Raw genomic sequence first — 23,970 nt, 5'->3', positions numbered from 1 at the left:
TTTCATTTATACAGTGCTCTGTGAACACAAATTAGTTAGCGTAAATCAGTTAAATGACGAAAAATCAGTATATATTAGAGTGGGACTATTAACTACTGAGGAAGTGTGTGGTTAATTTTGATAAAATGACATTTGGGAACAACAAAGGCCAAATTCCGGTAAGTGTTAAAAGAGAGGTTGAACTAACCAGGTGTTATCAAGCTGAAGTCAAAGTGACTGACGCAGTTGATGATGGTGAAATACAACCAAGTATAGATATTCAAGCAGAACAGGAGAAATACCAAGATTTGAAGGCAATAATTGATAAGTGTTTTGCGCCCTGATTGGGAGAAGGTGTCTAGCTTTAGCCCTGTGACAAAGAACTATTGGGCACAATGGGGCCAGTTGAAGCTTGAAGATGGTATTCTTGTCCAGTTTCCAGCATGAGTTTGGGGCAGAGGACCAGCAATGTCAACGGCTACTCTTTCCATTGGTGCGCCAACTTGATATAACTTCATTGGAGCACGTCCCTTATGCTTGGGTCCCCTTTTAGCACAACATGTACTGCATGTTCGGCAACATTCTTCCACATCTTGTCTCATACCTATCCAGTAAAATCTCTGTCGTAGGTGACTCAATGTCTTCTTAACTCCGAGATGTCCTCTTGTTAAACTATCATGGGATTGTCACAGCACAATTTCCCGTAATATTCTCGGTATAACTGTTTGCCAGGTCATCACTTTCCCATCTGCAGTTTCCCATCTGAAGTACATTTGTGTGGTGATGGATTATATCACCAAGTGGCCTAAGGCATATGCAATACCAAATCAGGAAGCTACAACTGTAGCTTCGGCTATTAGTGATTTATTCTTCAGATTTGGTGTGCCATATGAACTGCATTCAGATCAAGGCCGTAACTTCGAATCAGCTGTGTTCCAAGAATGCTGCAAGTTGTTTGGCATCTGAAAGACCAGGACAACGCCACTTTACCCACAGTCCGATGGGATGGTAGAAAAGTACAACTGGACACTGGGACAGGAATTGGCAAAGTTTTGTAATAGCCGCTAAGATGACTGGGATGTCTTACTACCTCCACTGTTGATGGCCTATAGGACAGCAGAGCATGAAGCCACTGGATACACGCCAGCAAGGTTGATGTTTGGTCGGGAACTTCGGTTGCCGGTGGATCTGTTAACAGGACGCCCATTTTATGAAGAGTTGCCTGAAAATGTGTCAGAGTTCGTGAGTGTTATCGGAAAGGATGGATGATATTCACCATCAAGTGCGTTCAAACTTGAAAACGTCTGCTGATTCGATGAAGTTATCTTATGATAATGTTACGTCTCCGTTTTTTAATTGATTTTCCGTAACTTCGTACCGACGTGAGTAATTGATCTGCGGTCGGAGTATTATTGACGTTCGTTGCTATAGCGTTTGTTTAGCGCGATTGTTGAAGTTAAGTGTATCGGTTAAGTTATATTCGGAAAGAATAAACCAGTTTTATTAAGTAAAGGCTTGTGTCGCTTAAGTTTACTATCTATCCACACATTACATTCCCCTCTTTTATATACCAGCGTACCCTATTTCTAGTAATTACTAGACCATTCGCCAAGATACGGGATAGTTCTAGAAACAAGAGAGCGTGAGAATAGTCACGTGATCTCGATGACGCAACAGTATTTTGGTATTTTCAATCTGAACAGCAATTTATTCACACGTGGACGAAATGTCCTGGTACAAGACCCCTAGTGTAAAAGCCGTCCCTAACTAGGAGAAGGCAACTAGTTACCAGCCGCCACAAATGTTTTCAGACGGATAGTGGAATTGGCTATGGCTTTCATAACGAACCCATAGCGAAGGCTGAAACATGCAAGGGTCATGCTCCGCTATGGGTTCGTTATGAAAGCCATAGCCAATTCCACTATCCGGCTGAAACATGCAAGGGTCATGCGGATAGTGGAATTGGCTATGGCTTTCATAACGAACCCATAGCGGAGCATGACCCTTGCATGTTTCGAGTCGCAGCTTCGCCTAGCATATTATTATTATTATTTGTGTATGTGTGTTTAGTATTTCAGCAAAATATGAAAAAGCACTTTGTTGTTAATCTGAATGTGAGGGATTTAAACATTTTGGCAATAAAGGTAAAACCAAAAAAAACTACCATTGCTCTCCAGATAATAATAAAAATATTTTTCTTTCAGCTAACGTTTCGCTATTGTGGCTTCATCAGGGCTACTAACACAAGAACTGTTTGATGTTTTTCTTTCTTTCTCATTTTATTGCAAAAATAAAGAAAAATCTACGCTTACTATTTATAGGGAATTTCATACAAGAGTTAATTTTGTTTTTACTAACACTCCAGATACGTTAAAGCGATTTCTGCGTATTGTATTATACAGATGCGTAGCTTTAACTTGAGACGTTGCATAAAATGTTCGCTTAGTTTATAAAGTATAACGGAAAATTCTGAGAACTTTGTATAGACGTTTAGAAGTTTTAGATAATGCCAGTACACTAATCTTTGCCACATAAGATTGCTTCAGCCTACGACAACAAAACGAATTTTAATAAATCAAGAACTGTTGACGACACAATTTTCATTTTAAAGTCTAATTTGAAAACTTTCACGAGTTGAAAGTACTAAGAGAAACTACTCTCTGTGATTAGAAAATTATCGAAGTTGTTAACACACAGGTGTTTACGCTTGAATTCTTGTGGAAATATAGAAACAGCAATAGCAACAAAAATATTTAACTTCAAAATATCTTAAAATCCCGAACTTCCAGTAACTTGGAATTGTTTTATTTCAAGACATGGCCAAGTGGTGAAGGTCTCAGGTTCGAACCTCTGTCCCACCAAACATGCTCGCCCTTTCAGCCGTGGGGACGATATAATGTGATAGTCAATCCCACTGTTTGTTAGTAAAAGAGTAGCCCAAGAGTTGGCGGTGGGTGGTGATGACTAGCTGCTTACCCTCTAGTCTTTCACTGCTAAATTAGGGACGGCCAGCGCAGATAGCCCTCGTGTAACTTTTGCGCGAAATTCCAAATAAACAAACCTCTGTGTCACTGTAGGTACTTTCAGATGAAATAAAAACACTTTAGTAACTTTGGTCGAATTACCGTTCTTGTTTTATTTTTTTTACGTTTTCCACGGATATACACACATCACATTAACTGTATAATAACGTTAGGAAAGGCACTTAGACAAAATTTATGATCTAATTTGTACTAACTAAACATCTATCAACCATTAATGAGGCTCGCCCGAGGCTCTGTGTTACATATGTTATTTTGGGTAGACGTAAGTAATACGGTTTCATCAGGATTCGTAATCCCAAAGCTTTATTGATAGTAATACGAGAAAACTTAACAAACAGGTTTGGAAATGATGATCGTTTCATGGTACTAGGCAGTCACTGTCTCGTGTCTGAAACTGAAACGGTATCGTACTTTATTGCTTTCATGTTAATTATTTGTCCTCTACCTCTTGTGACAGCCGTCAAAGCAGCTATCTGTCGATTGTTTTTGTTGTTTTTTGCGCCCGTAAGCAAGTATTTTCCTTTGTAATTTTATTGTTAGCCCCTTAACTAGTTTACCTAAACTGTTTTGTGTATATGATTATATGACGGTCTGTAAAATATCATGTGACACATGATAACTTATTACTAATCTTTATACTTCCTATTGTGTATACATAATGTTCGATACTATCGGCATTTATTCACAACGTAATTGGAACAGTAACATGATCACTGGGCAGTAACAGTGTTTTAACAAGACTACATCCAAATAACACCGAAAATTCCCAATAACAAAACAATAACCGAAAAGCAGAATAACAAGACTACAACTTTTGAAAGAACGACCTAATGATAAGACAACATCCTAATAGCAGAACGTTCTACTACAAACTTAATAAAAGAACGACCTAATAATAAGACAACATCCTAATAGTTGAACGTCCTAATAACAAGACTACAAACTTAATAAAAGAACAACCTAATAATAAGACAACATCCTAATAGTAGAACGTCCTAATAACAAGACTACAAACTTAATAAAAGAACGACCTAATAATAAGACAACATCCTAATAGCAGAACGTCCTAATAACAAGACTACAACTTAATAAAAGAACGACCTAATAATAAGACAACATCCTAGTAACAAAACTACAACTTAATAAAAGAACGAGCTAACAATAAGACAACAACCTAATAACGAGACTACAACTTAATAGCAGAACGTCCTAATAACAAGACAACAACCTTATAGTAAAATGTTCTAACAACAAGACAACAACCTAATAACGAGACTGCAACTTAATAGCAGAACGTCCTAATAACAAGACAACAACCTAATAGTAAAATGTTCTAACAACAAGACAACAAGCTAAGAGGAAAACGTTCTAATGACAAAATAAAAACCTAATAACAGGACAACATTCGTATAACAGGACATCATCATAATAACTGACAACATTTTAATAGCAGAACATCATTCTAATAGCATCTTAAAAACAGGACATTATCCTAACCACAACTCAGTGTTTCTCTAACTTTTTTTTTTTGTCATATAAACAGATCTTAATAACAGGACATTATCCTAACCACAACTCAGTGTTTCTCTAACTTTTTTTTGTCATATAAACAGATCTCCAGTTTATTATCAGAACATTTGATTACCAAGACAAAATTAATTCTTTAGTTCTGTATTGGTTCGAGGTAACTAAATATTGATTCATACGTTCAAATCATTTTAGGTTCTAGTTTTTCTTGTGTGTTTGTTTGTGATTAAAGTAGCTCTAGTCAGTTTGATTTTCAGGATTGAATTTATAAATTCATAAATTTATTTTTCGTTCTATATAGTAAGTTAACTTATAATCAGAAGCTATTAATATATGTATATATACATTTCCTGCTCATTCTTTTAGTAACTTCGAGTATTTTTTGCCTCACTTGATTTATACAAACCAACAATTTTTGATGCTAGAGCTTGGATCTAGCTTGTATAATGTCTCTCCTTCTCTATATATTGTGTAAAAGTTAAGTTATTTAGGATGAGGAGCGGTAGGGAAGAGGGGGGGGGAGGTAGAGTTACTTGAGAGATATAGCGCCACCTATAAACTGCAACGTGTGTGGGCAATTGCCTTCTTGAGGTGTCATTTTTATTATTATATTTTGATTTTTTTCTTGCATTTTATCTATCTTTTAAAACCTGTGCTATCAAGTACGGAAGCAACCACTCAACGAAAACCAATTAAGGCTAATATTTTTCTTAAAATTTCTTGACGTTCTGTATTGGTTACTTCGCTATCATGTGATATTCAAGAACGTGTAAAGTGATAACATCAAGAACTTTTATGACACAGGATTGGGTCAGTGCTTACATTTTATACCTAAAGTTTTCTGCATAGGTCCATTGACTGAGTGATGTTCTCAAGATCAGGCGTCTGACAGGCTCTTAAATGTGTCCTGTTGATTAATGTTTTCGTATGTCCCATAAGTGCACCTGTTTAACCAAATACACTTAATAGTGGTATTTAAATAAACAGCGGTACTTATTTTAGGAAAACTTTAATTGCCCTTAAAAGTTCTTATGTATTATAGATAATATAAATCGGTGTAAGAACTACTTTTTATAGTTAATAGAAAGCAGAGTAAGAACTACTTTTTCTGTGTGTTTAATTTTATATCAAGTTCACATATTTTAAACATACTTAAGACCCCATGAAAGTTCAGTAAAAGGACTTCCTATCATTTTTAAAACCTTTATTCTCTACTGTGATATGAAACCCACAGCTAAGCCTACTTACACCCAACAGAAAGATGTGCCTGCAAGTTCTCTCTGCGAATATTTTGCTATTTTTGGTTGTCACAACCTGAAAACGAGAGTGTCTACACAGTGTCAAAACATATCCCTCGATTAAGATATATTGGCTCTTCAAAGACCATAACTTTGTGGGTGGGAGTGTGAAGTGATTATGAATAGAACTTTCTATTCCATTTCCCGCCGATACCTCAATATATAACAAACATTCAAACTGAAACCTGACACACTATTCTATCCCTCCTGCTGATTTGTATTAGTTTTTTTCTTCTTCTGGTGTTCCCTATGCCACAATAACATTCTGCACTGGCTTTAGTTGATTGGATGATGTGTTTTAAGCACACAGCCACACAATGGGCTATCTATGCTCTGCCTACCACGAGTAATGAAATCCAATTTTTAGCGTCATAAGCATGCAGAGTTGCCGCTGAGCCACTGAGGCGCTCTTCACCGGCTTCTCAAAGTGCCTGGTAGATTGGAAGCGGATAAATTACCAAAGTTATAGTAGAAACTGAAATATTCTCATATCTGTTGCGGAATAAGAAATTTCTTATTGTCTTCTAACGCCCTCTGATAACTGATATAGGAGAGGAAACTTCTAGAAGCCTAGGGGAATTTTTCTTGTGGAATACCTGTTGTTTTCAAAAGTTATGAAACATAAGATTTTGCCAACTCCTTTCCGTTGCCCTTGGAATAAAATTTTTGGTTGACTTTTATTTCATAGCTATATGCGTGTGCGTGTATAAATGAATTCATTTAGGTAGATAAGATAATAGAAATAAAATCTGATTTGTTTTATAGCTCAAATAAATCTTCATGTTGGTCAAGTGAATGAGAGGGTGTAGCTATGACGACGGCTGAATTTCGTATCAACACATTATGTAGATATCTATACCCTGTTGCCGCGGTTTTGACATCTGTAAGGTGTAGCTATGACGACAGCTGAATTTCGTATCAACACATTATGTAGATATCTATACCCTGTTGCCTCGGTTTTGACATCTGTAAGGTGTATATTGTAATGATATAAGCTAAATTGTTGACCAGATTTGTCTATATTCAGCCATCCTATAAAACGTTTTTAAGTCATTATTACATCTTTTACCACTTGAAATAGTGATCAGTACATCCCTTAGCACTTGAGACAGTAATTAGTACATCCTTTAACACTTGAAAAAGTAATCAATGCATCCTTACAATTTTAGTAACATTATTTATTTAACACTTGAGGCAGTCATAGTACATCCCTTAACACTTTAGACAAGAATTAGTATTTATCTTAACCATCGAGACAGTGAATATTAAAATACTTAACCACTGAGGCAGTGAATATTATATCCCTTAACACCCGAAACAAGGATTAGTGCTTCTTTTAACACTTGACACAGTGATTAGTACAACCATTAATATCTGAGATAAGGATTAGTATTTTTCTTATCGCATTAACCAGTTATTGTTACATCCCTTAACACTTGAGACAAGGTTAGTATTGCTCTTAACATTTTAGGTAGTGAATATTACATCCCTTAACACATTGAAATATGGATTGGTGTTTCTCTTAACACTCGATGCAGTGATTAATACATCCCTTAACACCTAACACAAGGATTATTATTTCTCTTAACATTTGAGGCAGTATTGTTACATCACTTAACACTTGAGAAAGTAATTATTACATCCCTTAACACCTGAGACAAGGATTAGTACATCCCTCATCACCTGACACAAGTATTAATATTTCTATTAACACCTGAGACAAGGATTAGTACATCCCTCATCACCTGACACAAGTATTAATATTTCTATTAACACTTGAGACAGTGATTAATGCATCCCTTAACACCTGAGAAAAGGATTAATATTTCTCTTAACACTTGAGGTAGTGATTAGTACATTCCTTAACGAGTAAGACAGTAATTGATATATAATTTAACAATTTAGACTGTGATTAGTACAGCCTTTAATATCTGAGACAGTAATTAGTGTATCCCTTGATATTTATGGGAGTGATTAACTATTTCCAATAAATACAAATATATTTATACCTAGCACAGAAGTAAAATGTATTATTGGAAATAAATTCACTTTATACTTCATAGTAGGCCTTCTTCACAGGCAAATACATTTATACAACGTAACTTTTTTTCTGTTTGCTCTAAGAAGAAGCGGTTCTCTCACTATAAACCGTTCAAATAAGAGAGAAAAAAATGGCTCAGGAGTTTAAATCAACTAACGTTTTATATATATTTATTGAACTTCATTAATGATTAGTAGCGTTTGAGTGATTCAAAACTTGGTAACATTACCAAAAGTGTTTTATTCAAGTTCACCATTACGTATTTGTTTATTTCGTTTTAACACAAAATACCTTTAAATATGTGGACTAGCGGTTGCTGTGGCGGGCTGTGTATCGGAAGGTCCAAAGTTTGATCCATGATAAGCCGCGAACACTCTCCGCATTTTCAGCTTTAGCGGTTTTTATAGCTGTAACAGTCACCTCTACTGTTTAAGATTAAGAGCAGTCGCATATTAGGCGGCGATGCCAACTAAATGGTTGCTCTCCATCTGGCCAGAAATTCTGAATTAGGGATGGCTGTGTCTGAGCTTGGCTGTTTAACCCATGTATCATATATGGTGCCGTTCAGACTGAAAATACGAAATACCCAGACACCGAATTGAAATGTTTTATATATTTTATACATCCAGTTAGCCTGAAAGCAGTTGTTTGTTTTTTATTTTGCTGTACATTATTTTATTAATTCATTTATTTTGCAAAAAAATTCAAATTAAACGCTTTTTTGGTACGAAAACAAGTTATAGATCTAAGAGTGGTACAAATTCTCTCTTCTAGGGTAAAGGACGACCAATTTCCATTCAAAGGATGGTGCTTCGTAAAAATTAAATACAATAAACTCCCTCCCCCCTCCTTCACTTTTCTCATGCTCATTTGGTCACGATATTGACAAAAATATCAAACGTCTTCAAATGTTATCTGTAAAACAGGTTCCCATTGCTGTTTGACTCGTAGAAAATGTTCTCCCCACATGTTACAAACCAATTTTCAATCAATATTGATAGTACAAAGTTTTCTTCCCACGGCGATAGTCTCCGTATTCGATGAGGTTCTTAATGCACAGATTTTTACACAAACACGTGAGCTTTGATTGGAAGGAGTCTGATATTCGTTACCGGAGGCTCAATTCAGAAGATAGGCTTGTTCTCTGTTCTCCTATTAAAAAATAATCAAATGATTTTCTTAATGTATTTATCAGTCATTGAAAGCACGAAAGATAAAGGAAACATTAGCTAAGTGAGAAAAAAAAAGTTGATAAGTAATGCTTTTGAGTTTGAAGGTTAACCCCTGGTGTCTTGTCTATATAATAGTTTATTCGTTAGTTTTGTTTAGAATATTTCAGATTTAATAGGTGGGATTTATATTTAACTAATTTGTTTAATTGCTATATATATGTGTGTGTGTGTGTGTATATTTAGGTTGACAATTGAAATATATATATATCTTTTCCAGTAATTAACCACTTCAGTTTATATAAGTATTTGATAATTTTGGTTAATATTTGCGAATGTTGCATGTCAGTTACTCAATAATTAACTTTAGTTTGTTTGTAGCTAAGCTACACAATGGACTATCTATTCTCTGCCCACCACGAGTATCAAAACACAGTTTCTAGCAGTGTAAGTCCGCAGACATGCCGCTGTGCCACTGGTAGACTTAACTTTAGTTGAAAGTCAGAAATAATACCAGTGGATAGTAATTGAGTAAATAATTATTTAATTTTTGAAAACATGTTAATTGGGATATTTAATTAATTATTAATGGTATTATTTGTGAATAAATTATGATATTTTAAGAAGCTTATTAAGAGCTATAATATGTCAGGTTATTTAATAGTAGAACCATAGCAACAATTGTAAACATCTTTAATGAATGTTTCGGAATTACACCTATTCCATCTTCAGCAAATATATGAAAATAACAAACTGAATAATCTTTAGTATAATTACTGAAGATTGAACATGTGTAATTACGAAACGTTCATCAAAGATGTTTGCAATTGTTGCAGTGGATCTAATATTCATTATCAGACTTCGTTTTCCCCCAAATCTCAGGTTAGATTGTGAGGACACGGCTCGAGAGTTAAAACAGTATAAATCACTAGCTAAAATATATGATTACAAATCAATTACAAGGAAGACTATTAATAGAATAATTCTGATAATTTTGAGGATGCTTGTAAAAATATTATAACCTTAATCAACAGACTATGCCAGTATCGACATAGTAAAAGTGAGAAGATCCTTTCAGAAACAAACAGTAAAAACTCGGGTTTTGGCTCAATACATTTATCAGATATAGCAGCCTTGCAAGTTTTTTTCTTTTTCCAACTACCAGATCAGCAATAGGTTTCCGGTTTTACATCGCTAAAATCCAAGGTTGGATTCCCCGCGGCGGACAGAGGGCAGATAGCCCATTGCGTAGCTTTTGCACTAAAGAAGACAAAGTCAACAATTACTAGATCAACTTTGTTATGTCTTTGTATCAACTTAAGCTTTTTTCTTAATTCAACAACAAGTCATTAAATTCTCTGTAATTCATTATAATTCCTTGATTCCCCACCAAATTTTACCTACTGACTATATTATATTTTAGTAATATTATTGATAGTTAACGCTCGAATCGCAGGATCGAAACCTATCACCAAACATGCAAGCTCTATCAGTCGTGGGAGCGTTATAATGTGACGCTTAATCCAACAATTCGTTAATTAAGAGTAGCCCAAGAGTTAGGCAGAGTGTGTGTTTTTTTAACTACATTACCCTAAGTAAATCGCTTCCAAATTAGGGACAGCTAGTGCAGATAACCCTCGAGTACCTTTGCATATATTCATTAAACAAAGAAAACTTACTCTTACAGCTAATGTAAAAGCTAGAAAATTATATATATATATATTATAGAATACCACATTGTCCAGTTTTTTCCTCCTCTCTACCATATCTTTCCTAATATCCCTTGTATTTTCATCCAGCGAATTGGATAATTATTTGGCGATGCTAAATATATCTAAGGAATTTAAATGGAGTATGGAATTTTCTTCACAACAGTGGTTTCTCTACGCTGGATGAATTTTTATCAGTTGGTGATCTATGGTAAAATACTTCTACTGCAAACTTATTGGTCAATTTGAGACCATTATCAGATTCCTAACTCCTGATGTGGAAATGCTTGAATTGATGTCAGACACCTGTCTAAAACCTTTCAATACAAGTCTCTTTAGACATACAATGTGAAAAAGTGAAGGCAAACCTGTGTACGGGTATCAAAGAAGCTCACGTGTAACTTCTTTGGTTTTGGTTTCTATTTGGTGAAGTTGTGTCAAAAACTTGTATGGTGAGAATATCAGTTATATCACTGATCTACTTGCGCAACCAATGAGAATCTATGTTTTACTTATTTCCCATTGTCTGCTAGAATTAATCTTTTTTTAACTCTTATGTTCAGCTCATTTTGGATTCAGTTCTAATAAAAATAAACAACGTATCTTGTTTAGTCGTTTGTCCAACATGTTTTGAACTTAGCTCCTGAACACAGTCTGATCATAATAAGCTTATGCAATTCTTCTGTACAGCATGTTTGAAGCTTAAGTCTTCACCTTTGATCAGGATAAACTATGTATCTTGTTAAACTTTTTTGTACAGCTTGTTTGAAACGTAAGTTTTTACCTGTGATCAGGATAAACTGTGTATCTTATTAAGTATTTTCTACAGCATGTTTTGGATTTAGTTCTTAACATTTGACGAGAATAAGCCATTTGTCTTGTCAAACATACTGTTTAATATTAAATCTTAAATAATTTATGTCTTGTGTTAAATCCAACGAACTATTCAACATTTTAGGACATCTTCAGTGTTGTGAGTTAATACAATAGCTATCCTAAATAAATGTTTACAAAAAATTTTGATGGTTTTTTTCTGTTTAATTCCTGCATTGGAAATGGAGGTGATTTACTGGGGCAACTTAAAGAATTAAAAAAAGAACAATGTCAAAGTAACAGTTTATTCTGACAACAATATATAATTTATAGAAGGCAGGCGAAATACGCACCTAATTGTTTCCTATTGTACAAAGTAATAGTCATATATGTGTGTGTGTTAAATCTATGTTAAAATATGTATTCAGTTTTGGACAGAATTTATTGTTTAATATAATTTTAGTTACAGAGAACGAAAAAAAGCTATATTTATATTACTTTCTTTCATTTGTCTTTAGGCGACATTAATCGAATGAACATTTACTACATCCTGGACAGCATGGTGAACGCTACTAGCGACTTCTTTCACTTCAAGGTTGTTGACGAAGGTATGTATTGTTATTAAAGCCTCGCGTCGTTTTTAAAAAAGGGCCAATCAAGTAACTAAGAGGTTGTGTTTTTAATAATCAATTTGTTACACAAAAATCATCTGGCATAGCGGTCTCTGTAATTTTGAACTTATAGACTAGAGGGAAGGCAACTGGTAAACTGCAACCACCGCCAGTTGCTGAGCTACTTTTATCTGATTTGTCGTGGGATTTGACGTTACGCACGGTCCCAAAGTGCGCATGCGCGTTAACAGAAATAGGATAAGAACCATAAACTCTGAATTTCCCAACCCGAACACGTTAACTATCAGGTATTTAAATAATCAGACATAATGGGTACTCTTTTTCGTTTGTTTTAAAGTTTAGTTTAGTGACGATTTTATCGTTCTGTAGACATAATTATGAATATTAGAAGGTGTGTCTGAGTTAATATTTAGGACCTTAACTGTTCATTAAACTTATCAAGAACTAACTTTTAATACTGCAGATAAACAAAGTAAACATTATTAATAACAATGATATATAAATAATTTTTAGTATGTTGTTACATTAGAATTGAAAAAAACTATCCATTATAAAGTGCTGAGCATGTGTTAATATTGAAAGAAATATGAAAGATAATTGTAACAAGTAAAACAGGGCTCAATACAAACACAATAGGAAATGTATAAAGCTTTACAATGTTGTTATGTTGCTATGTTTTTCTTTTACAAAATATTTTATTGTTTTTTTTTTACCATAGTACCATAAGGCTTAACTCGTAAATAATTATGCCAAAATGTATGTAATTCTAGTATTGTTGAAATGGCTAGCCTAAAATGGAGTCAATGCGATTCGTTTTTTTACCATAGTACCATAAGGCTTAACTCGTAAATAATTATGCCAAAATGTACGTAATTCTAGTATCGTTGAAATGACTAGCCCAAAGTGGAGTCAATGTGATTCTTTTTATTCACCATAGCACCATAAGGCTTAACTCGTAAATGATTATGTCAAAATGTACGTAATTCTAGTATTGTTGAAATGGCTAGCCTAAAGTGGAGTCAATGTGATTCGTTTTTTTTACCATAGTACCATAAGGCTTAACTCGTAAATAATTATGCCAAAATGTACGTACTTCTAGTATCGTTGAAATGGCTAGGCCCAAAGTGGAGTCAATGTGATTCGTTTATATTTATTTAACCCTCGAGAATACTAATCTCTTTTTAAAAGTGAATATCATTTTGATCAATCATTTTGACAGCCCATCTGTCACCTAAAGTGGTTGTTTCGTGCAAGGTTCATGGTCGCTAATGATGAGCATTGGTGAATGATGACGACTGTAAAACCAGTAGTAAGTAAGAAACGCCATTTAGATCCAAAACTTTCCTAGCATCTAAAGAACTCAACCACTCAGTCAACGTAATGATCGAATGTTTCATCTGACACACCCCACACCACCACCACCACAAGTGGGTTGCCACCCTTCTAAAAGTAATCATCACCCTGTGTCTTTTTTAGTACTACCGAGAAGCGATAAGAAATTCTGACAAAAATCAGATGGCGCTTTCAAAACAAGAGAGTACCAGAAATGATATATATGGTTCAAAGACAAGCTATCATTTTCTGCATAAGTGTCTGATACGCTAAAACTGTGATAATACGGTTTCAAAGAGTTTTATTTTTCAGAAAAATACAAATCTGACTGTTTTATTCAGAATTTATATATTCACATGTTGCAGCTTTTGAAGTTATGCAGGAGGTTAAGTAAAGAATTTCAAATAGTTTATATTTTTATATAATGAAAAGGTTTCTAAAATAAAAATTTCTACGATAAAAGTATTGACATCGACATAACCATTCATAACACCATCTGTTAAAGAAATTAATAAATATTTTGTGTTTAAAATTATACATAATTAAACGGTGTTACTTAAAACACATGAAAGTTATGGGTATGATTCTGATTCACTACTAACAGTGCCAGTCTGTAGTGTTGAGGTTATGATTCTGTTTCACTTCCAGTATCTGTTTGTGGTGTTGAGATTATAGTTCTACTTCACTATCAGTACCGTCCGTTTGTGGTGTTGGGTTATAATTGTACTTTACTACTAATACCGTCCGTTTGTGGTATTGGGTTATAATTGTACTTTACTACTAATACCGTCCGTTTGTGGTGTTGGGTTATAATTGTACTTTACTACTAATACCGTCCGTTTGTGGTGTTGGGTTATAATTGTACTTTACTACTAATACCGTCCGTTTGTGGTATTGGGTTATAATTGTACTTCACTACTAATACCGTCCGCTTGTGGTATTGGGTTATAATTGTACTTTCCTACTAGTACCGTCCGTTTGTGGTGTTGGGTTATAATTGTACTTTACTACTAGTACCGTCCGTTTGTGGTGTTGTTAAAATTGTACTTTACTACGAGTACTGTCCGTTTGTGGTGTTTGGGTATTAATTCTGCTTCACTAATAGTATTTAGTGTCTGTTTCTGATTATAATTTTTATTCACTCCTATCACCTATTGTGTGTTTGTGGTACTGTGGTTATAATCCTACTTAACTGCTAGTACCATTTGTTTGTGGTTATTAGTGTATAATTAGTGTTTGAAATAGGAGAGAAGAGTATTCGGCTTCGTTTGAATTGAATTTCGCGCAAAGCTACACGAGGGCTATCTGCGATAGCCATACCTAATTTAGTAGTGAAAGACTAGAGGGAAGGCAGCTAGTCATCATCACCCACCGCAAACTCTTGGGCTACTCTTTGACCAACGAATAGTGGGATTGACTGTGACGTTATAACGCCTTCACGGCTGAAAGGGCGAGCATATTCGGCGATGAGGATTCGAACCTGCGATTCACAGATTGCGAGTGCCCTAACCACCTGTCCATGGCGACCTTTTTTTTTCTTTTAAGAATAAACAGCACTTGTGTTGAGAAATAGCATCTCACAGCCTTTAACTCTTAGGTTAAAGAAATGATTCACAGAAAACAAAACCTCAGTGAATTCTATGACTTTCGATTTTAATATAGCTGTTTGAGTAATTGGTAGTGAAGGTTTTCAACCTGACGGCTGAACGATAATTTATGAAACTTATTAGGTTAGGTTAAGTAAGATAATGAAAAGAAAATAATAAAACTTCTTCAGGAGTATACTCACTCGCGAGCAGCTCGTGCGTTATGTAATTCGATATGGAAACATGAGTTGCGGGTTCGCTGAATGATTTACAACTTATGTGGTGGGATTATTAGTTAGACACGATTCAAATGGAAATCGAACAATAAAATTAAATATAAACAGATGTATACTTTTACGGGTTATAGTATGGAAATTCCGATGGTTACTTTTTGATTACGAATTCGGTCAAACCGACCGAGCCTATAGCAAGAGGGTTCATTTGCTCCCTCTGTGTACTACTGTGTCTCATTCATGCTTCACTCTTACAAGGATTTTAAGAAAAAAATATATAGTTTTCTCTTCAGTCCCTTACCATCGTAAATATTTATTGCATCACCTATTAAACCTTTCCCTTCTAAGAAGCTTACAGTCTACTAAAAGGTAACAGAATGGTTTTGGGCCCTCCTGAAAAAAATTGTGATGGCATCTCGCCCCACTTCAAGCACTGCTATAAAATACTATTAAATTATCTTTCGATAATAATATAGCATTATTCTCATTACGTGTAAACGGTATCTGTAGTATCAAGATAAAAATTTACCTTTAACTTTAAAGCGTCTAATGATGTTCTGTGTACTGATTTTTAAGAAGGTATTTTTTTTGCACTATGACTGGAACATTTTTTAAAGGTGTGAATGAGAACCGCATCGCGAATTCTTGATGTCAAATTATGCCCCAGAATCAGAGTCAACATATTAATCGAACATTTACGTACCAAATGTTCCAAGAATGTAGTTCCTGATGCCTCTATGATAAGCATAAAGGCTCACTTATCGATAGGCATAAAATTTAATAATTATCAAATTAAGGATTCGATCCCTGCGATTAGCACAGCACAGATATTCCATTTTATAACTTAGTGCTTAATAACAAACAATCGAAGGCTGCTAATTAAACTTTACTTTCATTTTCAACAGTAGTTACTTAACCCACCCGACCACGAATCACCAGGGTATGAGCTTCCGATCTGTATTAAGCTTAGCATACAACGTTCCACCATCAACTTACAACCCCCCCCCCTCTCTAATCAAAACATCAATTTATTCACTATTCTAATCGTGACATACCAAGACACACTCCTCTAAATGAACGTGTTTTCCAGTAATATTCCATCCTAACTTTTGTTAATTTATATCCGTATTGTTAGGCCTAAAATTTCTTATATTACCCAAATTTCCATTTAGGTAATATAATACACCTTGTACTTTAGACATTTTTCTGAACACTGAGACGCGTATTTGAAAATAGGGACTGTTCCCGCCAAACAACAACAAAAACTAGTTAAATTACCAAAAACAAATGTCTGTATTAATAGAAGCAAACCAGCTTCGGTACCAGGAACAAAAGTTTGTTCTCTTTAAAACCAGTTCAGCTACCTGATACAACTGTTAGAAATAATCCAGTTTTAGCTTTTCTGTAACATGTCTGTAATGTTGGAAATAAACCAGTTCTATCAAATGGAACAAATGCTTGTACATGTTAAAACAAAACGGTTTCATTACTCAAAAGAAACGTATGATATATTGAAAATTAACCAGCTCCATTATCACGAGAAAAATAATTCTGCCGTTGGAAATATCCAGATTCTAATTGTTATATCAGGTGTTTGTAATGTTTGAAACAAACTCGACTCATTACCAGAAACAAATTTGTGTACTGTTGAAGATAATTCGAGTTCACTATAAATACAAGACTGTTAAATATACCCGCGTCTGGCGCGGTATCTATTTATTTATTTGCGGAGATTGCGTGACATATGTGTGCGTTATTCGCCATTGATGTCAACTGAACCCAAGCGAAGCTACGATGCTTCGGGCTTGACATTAAACGTCGTTTCCGTTTGGCATTGACTTCACGTTTTGTCCCCCCTCCCTTCCACTGGCAAAGCGGTAAGTCTCAAGACTTAAAATGCTAAAAATCGGGTTTTGATACCTGTGATGGGCCAGCACAGATAACATATTGTGTAGCTTTGCGCTTAAAAACAAACAAATAAAACAAAATCACGTAGTGAAAAAAAATAAAATAAATGGCTTTCAGATTCAAACTGTTTGTCCGATTATTTATCCATTTAATTAAACTCGATCATTGAGGGTTCTCTACCAGATTTCATCAAAACTGGTTCAGCCAATTCCCCATACGAACTTGTGACGTAAAAACACCAGAAAAACGTACAATTCTGCTTTTTATACGTAGATGTTTATAATGTTAGAAATGAACTAGATTCATTGTGTGAAGAAAAACATTTGTACTGTTTAAAATATATCAGCTCCGTTTACTCTTCGAAATAATCCAATTTTAATACTTATATGAGATGTTTATAATGTCTGAAATAACCCGGATTCATTGCGTGGAACATAATTATGATGTAACGTCTTCTATGATTGTATAATGTAGGAAATGAAGCTTCATTACTTGTCTTGTTGGGTATAACCAAATAGAGAAGTAGATAGACAAACTAACGGATTTGTAGATAGAAACCTTTTTTTTTCTACTTAAGGTTATTTTTTGTCTTGTTTAATAAATTGCCATCCTAGTACTTAGTAAGCTCTCTATACTTAGATGATAGCTGTTTTAGTCTATAATGCATTTCGTGGCCTTGTAGTTGTCACAGCAAACCTAATTTAATACTGCTGGTGATTCATATAGTGTCAAGGACAAGATACAACCATATAGGAAGTGAAAAAGGAAAAGCAAAGTAAAATATCCTACTGACAGATCTACATGAGTGGAACATGATCTATGCTCAAACTCAGCTGTTGTATTATAGTGATATGGCTACATATGGAATTCTTCTTTACTTCTTTATTGTACAAGCGGTGGCGCCATCTGGAATCCATTAATAAACAGATATTATATACTTCTGTTTATAGTGCTTTTAAAGGAGTGTCACTGTGGGACAGTGGTAAGTCTACGAACTTACAACGCTAAAATTTGGGGTTCGATTGCCTGGAGTGGACAGAGTAGGGAGCCCTATGTAGTTTTTCTGTGAAAAAAAAAAAAGCAGACAGACAAGCTTTTGAAAATAAACAAGGTCTGCACTATATATTTAAAGTATTTAGTTTGATTACCAGGCCTTAATATTTTCAGGCAAACATTTCTGTCCCTCAGTGGCACAGCGGTATGTCTGCGGATTTACAACGCTAGAAACCGGGTTTTGATAGCTGTGGTTGGCAGAGAACAGATAGCCCATTGTGTAGCTTTGTGCTTAACTACAAACCAAACATTTTATTTTAAATTCAATTTCTACGATAAGAAGTGAAACGTGTAAAACAATAGAAATATGAAACAATTATTGTAATTAATTTTAAAGTTAAATTAAAACACCTGAACTCTAATTTTTGCTCAAATGCTCTAACGTATGGAATACGGATGTGTTGATTAGGATTCAGTATTTGTTCTGAGGTATTTTGAATTATGTATTAATTGGATTTTTTATGAAAGCTTGGATAACACTAACGTCTCATTTCTTCCGTAAATCAGTTGTGTACTTTAAACTTCAAACTACTAGTGTATCTGAGATAGAAACGAGTAATCTGAGTTTACCCATTTCTCATTTGGGGAATATGACATTTTCCCCTTATCTCATTTGGGGAATAAATCATTTATTTTCCCCGACTCTCCTCTGATGGGCAAATCCTCACTACACCAAAGGTTAAATATTATATACAGCGACTCGGTCGCATTTAATGATGGCTAGAATATCTTCCGATTAAGGTTAGTTTATCTAATTCTTCCTTTTTTTAACACTACATCGTTCCTCCAAAGAACAACCATCTATTGCAGAAGGGATATTTAGTGGGTAGTACTCAACCGACCAAATGAAACTTGGTGTACTAGAAACATTTAAAGATATTTCTAGCAGGTTCCTTTTCTTAGTTCTTAAATCGTAGTCAATGGTTCCACAATGAAAGCCAGAAATTCGTCTACACAATGAGAGCCAGGGTCGTAGCCAGAAAGTCTTAATATTTGGGTATCTTTGTGAAGATGCGTGATTATGTTATATTAAAACCCAAAACAATAAAAAATATGCTTGCTATGTCCCTGAGAACCTTATTTCTCTTTGACTAAACCCCTAGCTTGAATTACTAGTTAGGCTAATTTGTTAATGTATTTATTTCAAGGATGGCATTTGGTATTTGCAACCTGAACAGCACGTTATGTGACATAACGGTCGTATTAGAACCTCCTAGAATCAGGCATAACAATACTTAATTTAGAACGTGCTGATCAGACAAAAGCACCTTCATAAAAATTCCCTGAAAGCTGATGGGATTCTTTGTTGTTCTAGTTGTTCTGGTCAAACCATTCTATCTTATATATGACATCAACTGACTCAGGTATTAAGATAACGGACTAATACAACGGAATTTGATTGAGTGCATCCTTATTAGTTCTTTTGTTCAGTAGTATGTTGAGATTCTGGATTTAGGTTTCTGGTCTTGCAATCATTTCGATAAAGCTGAGGGCGCATTTCAATTTATTAAATATGCACAGGTTCTTTTACAAGGAAAGTTGTATAGATTAAGAAGTTTAAAAGAAAAGAATATATTATTCATGAGGATAAACTAAATAATTTTCATATCCTATACATAAATAGATTTGTTTGATTCAAATGCTTAAATTGTCCACTAAAGTAAGTCCCGCATGACCTAAGGTTTAGCGTTCCCGGCTAAATATCAGAAGGTACACAAGTGATACGCTGTTTAATACGCTTCTCACTTTCGGCTATGGTGACGTCATAAATGTAACAATCAATTCCCCTATTTAAATAAGAGTAGCCACATAGACGGTGGATGCTGTGACTAGTTTCCACTCACTTTCGGCTATGGTGACGTCATAAATGTAACAATCAATTCCCCTATTTAAATAAGAGTAGCCACATAGACGGTGGATGCTGTGACTAGTTTCCACGGTCAGGAACTTAGATTTGTTTGGCGAATTTTCTTTATATGTGGAATAATACGATTTCCTGATAGGGAAATCGGTGAATCTGGGAGTACCACACCATTCGCTGCATAACTTTATTTGTCCAACAAAAACTCTTAGTAAAAAGGGCAATAAAATGTTAAAATCGCCACTGTTATCTGGTACTCTCTTTCTTACTACTGCCTTGTAGTTAGGGGCTCGACTGGCAACCTGCCGATCGTGAGTTCGAATCCCATCAGCCGTGGGGACATTATAATGTGACTGTCAATCATACTTTCCATTGGTAACAGAGTAGACTAAAAGTTGGCGGTGGTAGCTACCTTCCGTTTAGCCTATTACTGCTAACTCAGGGATAGCTAGCGAAGACAGCCCTCGAATAGCTTTGTTCTAATTCAACTAACGTACAAACTTTCTTATTGCAGGCTCAGTCAATATACAATGCAAACAAAGTGCAGAGCAATTTTATTGTAAAAACAACCAAAGGTTGACACGCGCACTTAGCGATTTGACAGCCCTTCTTTCTTGCTGTTGAGAGATCTTTTCAAGAAATCTCAGTGGAATATCTATAAAAAGAAACCAATGATGTCATCTTTCTCAGAGTATCTGCATTATCCATGTCACTGTTGACTGTTCCAGAAGTTAAAAAGGAGGATACATTTCAAGGTATCACAATACTTGCCAATGATTAAGTTCACTGCCAATATCTACACAATAATTGCACTATACATACCTACATAAATCTGTCCCACGAGAAAGTACATGTGACACCAAAGATGAATGAACCATAACAATGAATGACGACAATTTAGCCACATTTCGTAGCTAGTTCCTTATTATTAAATTTATACACACACACTGAAACATGCCTATGTGTGAAATGTTTATGAAAATTACTTGTGAACAACAAATGTTCAATTGAATAAACGTTTCTTATTGTTCGTTTGGAAATATTCTTATTAACCATAAATTTGGTGATTCCAGAGTTTATGTAAATAATTAATAGTGACATGTGATTTAGCAGAACTTAATGCTAGAACTGTAGACAAAATTGTCAACAAATGAAAACCTTATTCCCACAAGGGTGGTGAGGAAGAGACGTACTTGTAAAGTAACATTTAAGTCACACCCATGGAATTATTGGGGGTACCATACAATTTATAGTTTAATCGTTGATGTAAGCCTAATCATGCTCTGTAATTCGAAAGAAAAAAGATAGTTCAATACATACTTGGATATGTTTACAAGTTTTGAAACTCAAAAAAAACCTAACTAGTAGTGTGTATAATGTGAATTGGAAAAAAAAACACTCCAAGTATTTATTCTCAAGTTAGCATTAAACTGTTAGAACTACTACTTTCATAGTCACAGCTGCACCTCTATCACGTAGCACAACAAAACCTAGAAGCATTTTATCCTACAGATCCTGCAGTTACTAGCAGCCACCTGGTACCCGTTATTTTCTATTTGATTCCAGCGGCTTTGTCCACAAATAAAAAAACAGATGTTGGAAAACATTTATGAGGGAGTCATACATTAAAAGTAAGAGACCTTTCCTCTTTAGGGACATATCACGTTTATATTACAATCTTACAACTGGACACATGGAACGGTTGAACTTTTCACTAACAAAAATAAAAAATAAACAGACTAGAAGAGAACGAGATTGTAAACAAACGGTCTTTACTGTTGATAAAATAATTTAATCTTGTCAGCAGATAAAAGATAACAAACATTGACGTTATAATTATTGTGTTTGTTTTATGATTAAATGGTATTTGTAATCTATGCAGAAAAAACACTATTAACATTAATCTATCCTAAAAAACAAAAAGAAAAATCCATGGCTTTTGTCTATTGATTCGTGGTTACCTTTAAGTTCCACTTAGCATGGTTGCTTTTAAATTCCATATAGTATGGTTACTTTTAAATATCATGTAGCATGGTTACTTATATGTTCCATTTAGCATGGCTAATTTTAAATTTCATGAAGCATGGTTACCTATAAGCTTCATCTAAAATGGTTAATCTTACATTCTATGTACCATGATTATCGATGAGATCCATTTAGCAATAATGCTATTTTCAGACTTAAGTAAAGAGATACCTTGCTATACGTTCACTGATAAAAAAATTGTGTATATGAAAAATTATCTCAATTTAGTAACGAATATTTAAAGACTTCCTTTTAACGCTATAAGTTTTCAAGGATTTTAATAACAAAAACTCCATGAAGCCGATAAATAATAACCAAGATTTGGATTTTCTGTTGTGATTGAACGTTTTCTTCATGTCCAAGCAAAAATAAATCACTATATCATCATTCTGTTTACCCTATACATATATAAAGAACATACAATTAGTTATTTGTTGGTGTTATTTTTTTAACGTGATTACACTGAAAGTCTTGTTCAAGCAACATGAATCCTACAAAATAACTTAATGCCACTCAGCGTTACTAGGGGTCGCGAGTCAGCCTACTAAAGTTTTGAATTACTGTTGCTTTTTCTTAAGAAGTCTATTGAAAGTTATTGTGGAAACGTAATCATATTAATTCTTAATAGATAAACATGTCATACAAGATTAATAAGGAGCATGACTGACAAGAAGGTTATGTTGGGCGAGGGGCTATAGTAAAGGAGTTAAAGAACTAGTTAAGCCTAAATCTAGCTTTATTACTATTATTATAGAAAATATATATATCACTGATACTCCTTGTCTTATAACAGTGTTATAACACTGATTCATCTCTTTAACGTGATCATTTTTAAGAACAGGCAAAGTGTAGTTTCCTTTTATGTATTTCTTTGTAATAATGTGAGGTACTTATTGGTACTTTCAAAACTAACATATTTTCTATTAATTGTCATATGTACCCCAATTTTTGTATCAACTGAACGTTTTCTTGACGTTTTGCACACCAATTATGATAAACGTTCGAGAACACTTATAAGAAGTACTTAACGTCTGATATTCGTGTAAACTTTAAATTGATATCAATTATACATTCTGGCAAATCGTACTATCACTTCTTACATTTTTAATAACAGTTGATTACCAGAAGAAACTTGTGGTACCAGTACCACTAACTGCTGTAAATATATTACCTTGTTTTGCAAATAACAGATGATTACCAGAAGAAACTTGTGGTACCAGTACCACTAACTGCTGTAAATATATTACCTTGTTTTGTAAATAACAGATGATTATCAGAAGAAACTTGTGGTACCAGTACCACTAACTGCTGTAAATATATTACCTTGTTTTGTAAATAATAATACGTAAAAAAAACTTGTTTAATGGTATTATAAGAAGTAAGAAAATTAAGAGCTGTTTCAAACAATCTTGTAATTCTATGACATACTTGACGGTGTACTTTTATCACAGGAGCAGTTAAATAAAGTTACCATTTCAATATCTCCTGGGTGGACGACTTCGATGGCAATAACACTGGGCCAAGTTCAGTCCAGTGTCTAGCGTGCCAGACTGAGGAGATAAAAATCAATGGTTCTCGTTCCGTTACCACAAAAAAAACTTTTGGGCCGTGGGTGCGTTATAAAAGTGGCGGTCAAATCCCACTCTTCGGTCCGACAAGAATAGCCCAAGGGTTAACTATGGTTGTTTTGTTGCTTTTATTGCCGTGGATGAGATAATGATGTGACTTTTGCTCTAATTCTTAAACTAAAGATTTGTTTG

General features: G+C 34.5%; 1 protein-coding gene across 1 annotated transcript in view; it reads left to right on the top strand.

Annotated features, from left to right (window-relative positions):
• The window catches only part of LOC106466626 (extracellular matrix protein 3-like), a gene marked incomplete at its 3' end in the record, with an annotated part of 119,556 nt that overhangs the window by 59,532 nt on the left and 36,054 nt on the right, over positions 1-23,970 (top strand). Inside the window, exon 2 of the mRNA XM_013926919.2 lies at positions 12,099-12,188. Coding sequence (XP_013782373.1) covers positions 12,099-12,188 — 90 coding nt within the window. The remainder of the gene's footprint in view (positions 1-12,098; positions 12,189-23,970) is intronic.

Source organism: Limulus polyphemus, unplaced genomic scaffold, assembly GCF_000517525.1.
Source record: "Limulus polyphemus unplaced genomic scaffold, Limulus_polyphemus-2.1.2 Scaffold2328, whole genome shotgun sequence".
Classification (NCBI taxonomy): domain Eukaryota; kingdom Metazoa; phylum Arthropoda; class Merostomata; order Xiphosura; family Limulidae; genus Limulus; species Limulus polyphemus.
The sequence above is the reverse complement of the archived record's forward strand: the minus strand, read 5'-3'. Positions and strand labels throughout refer to the sequence as shown.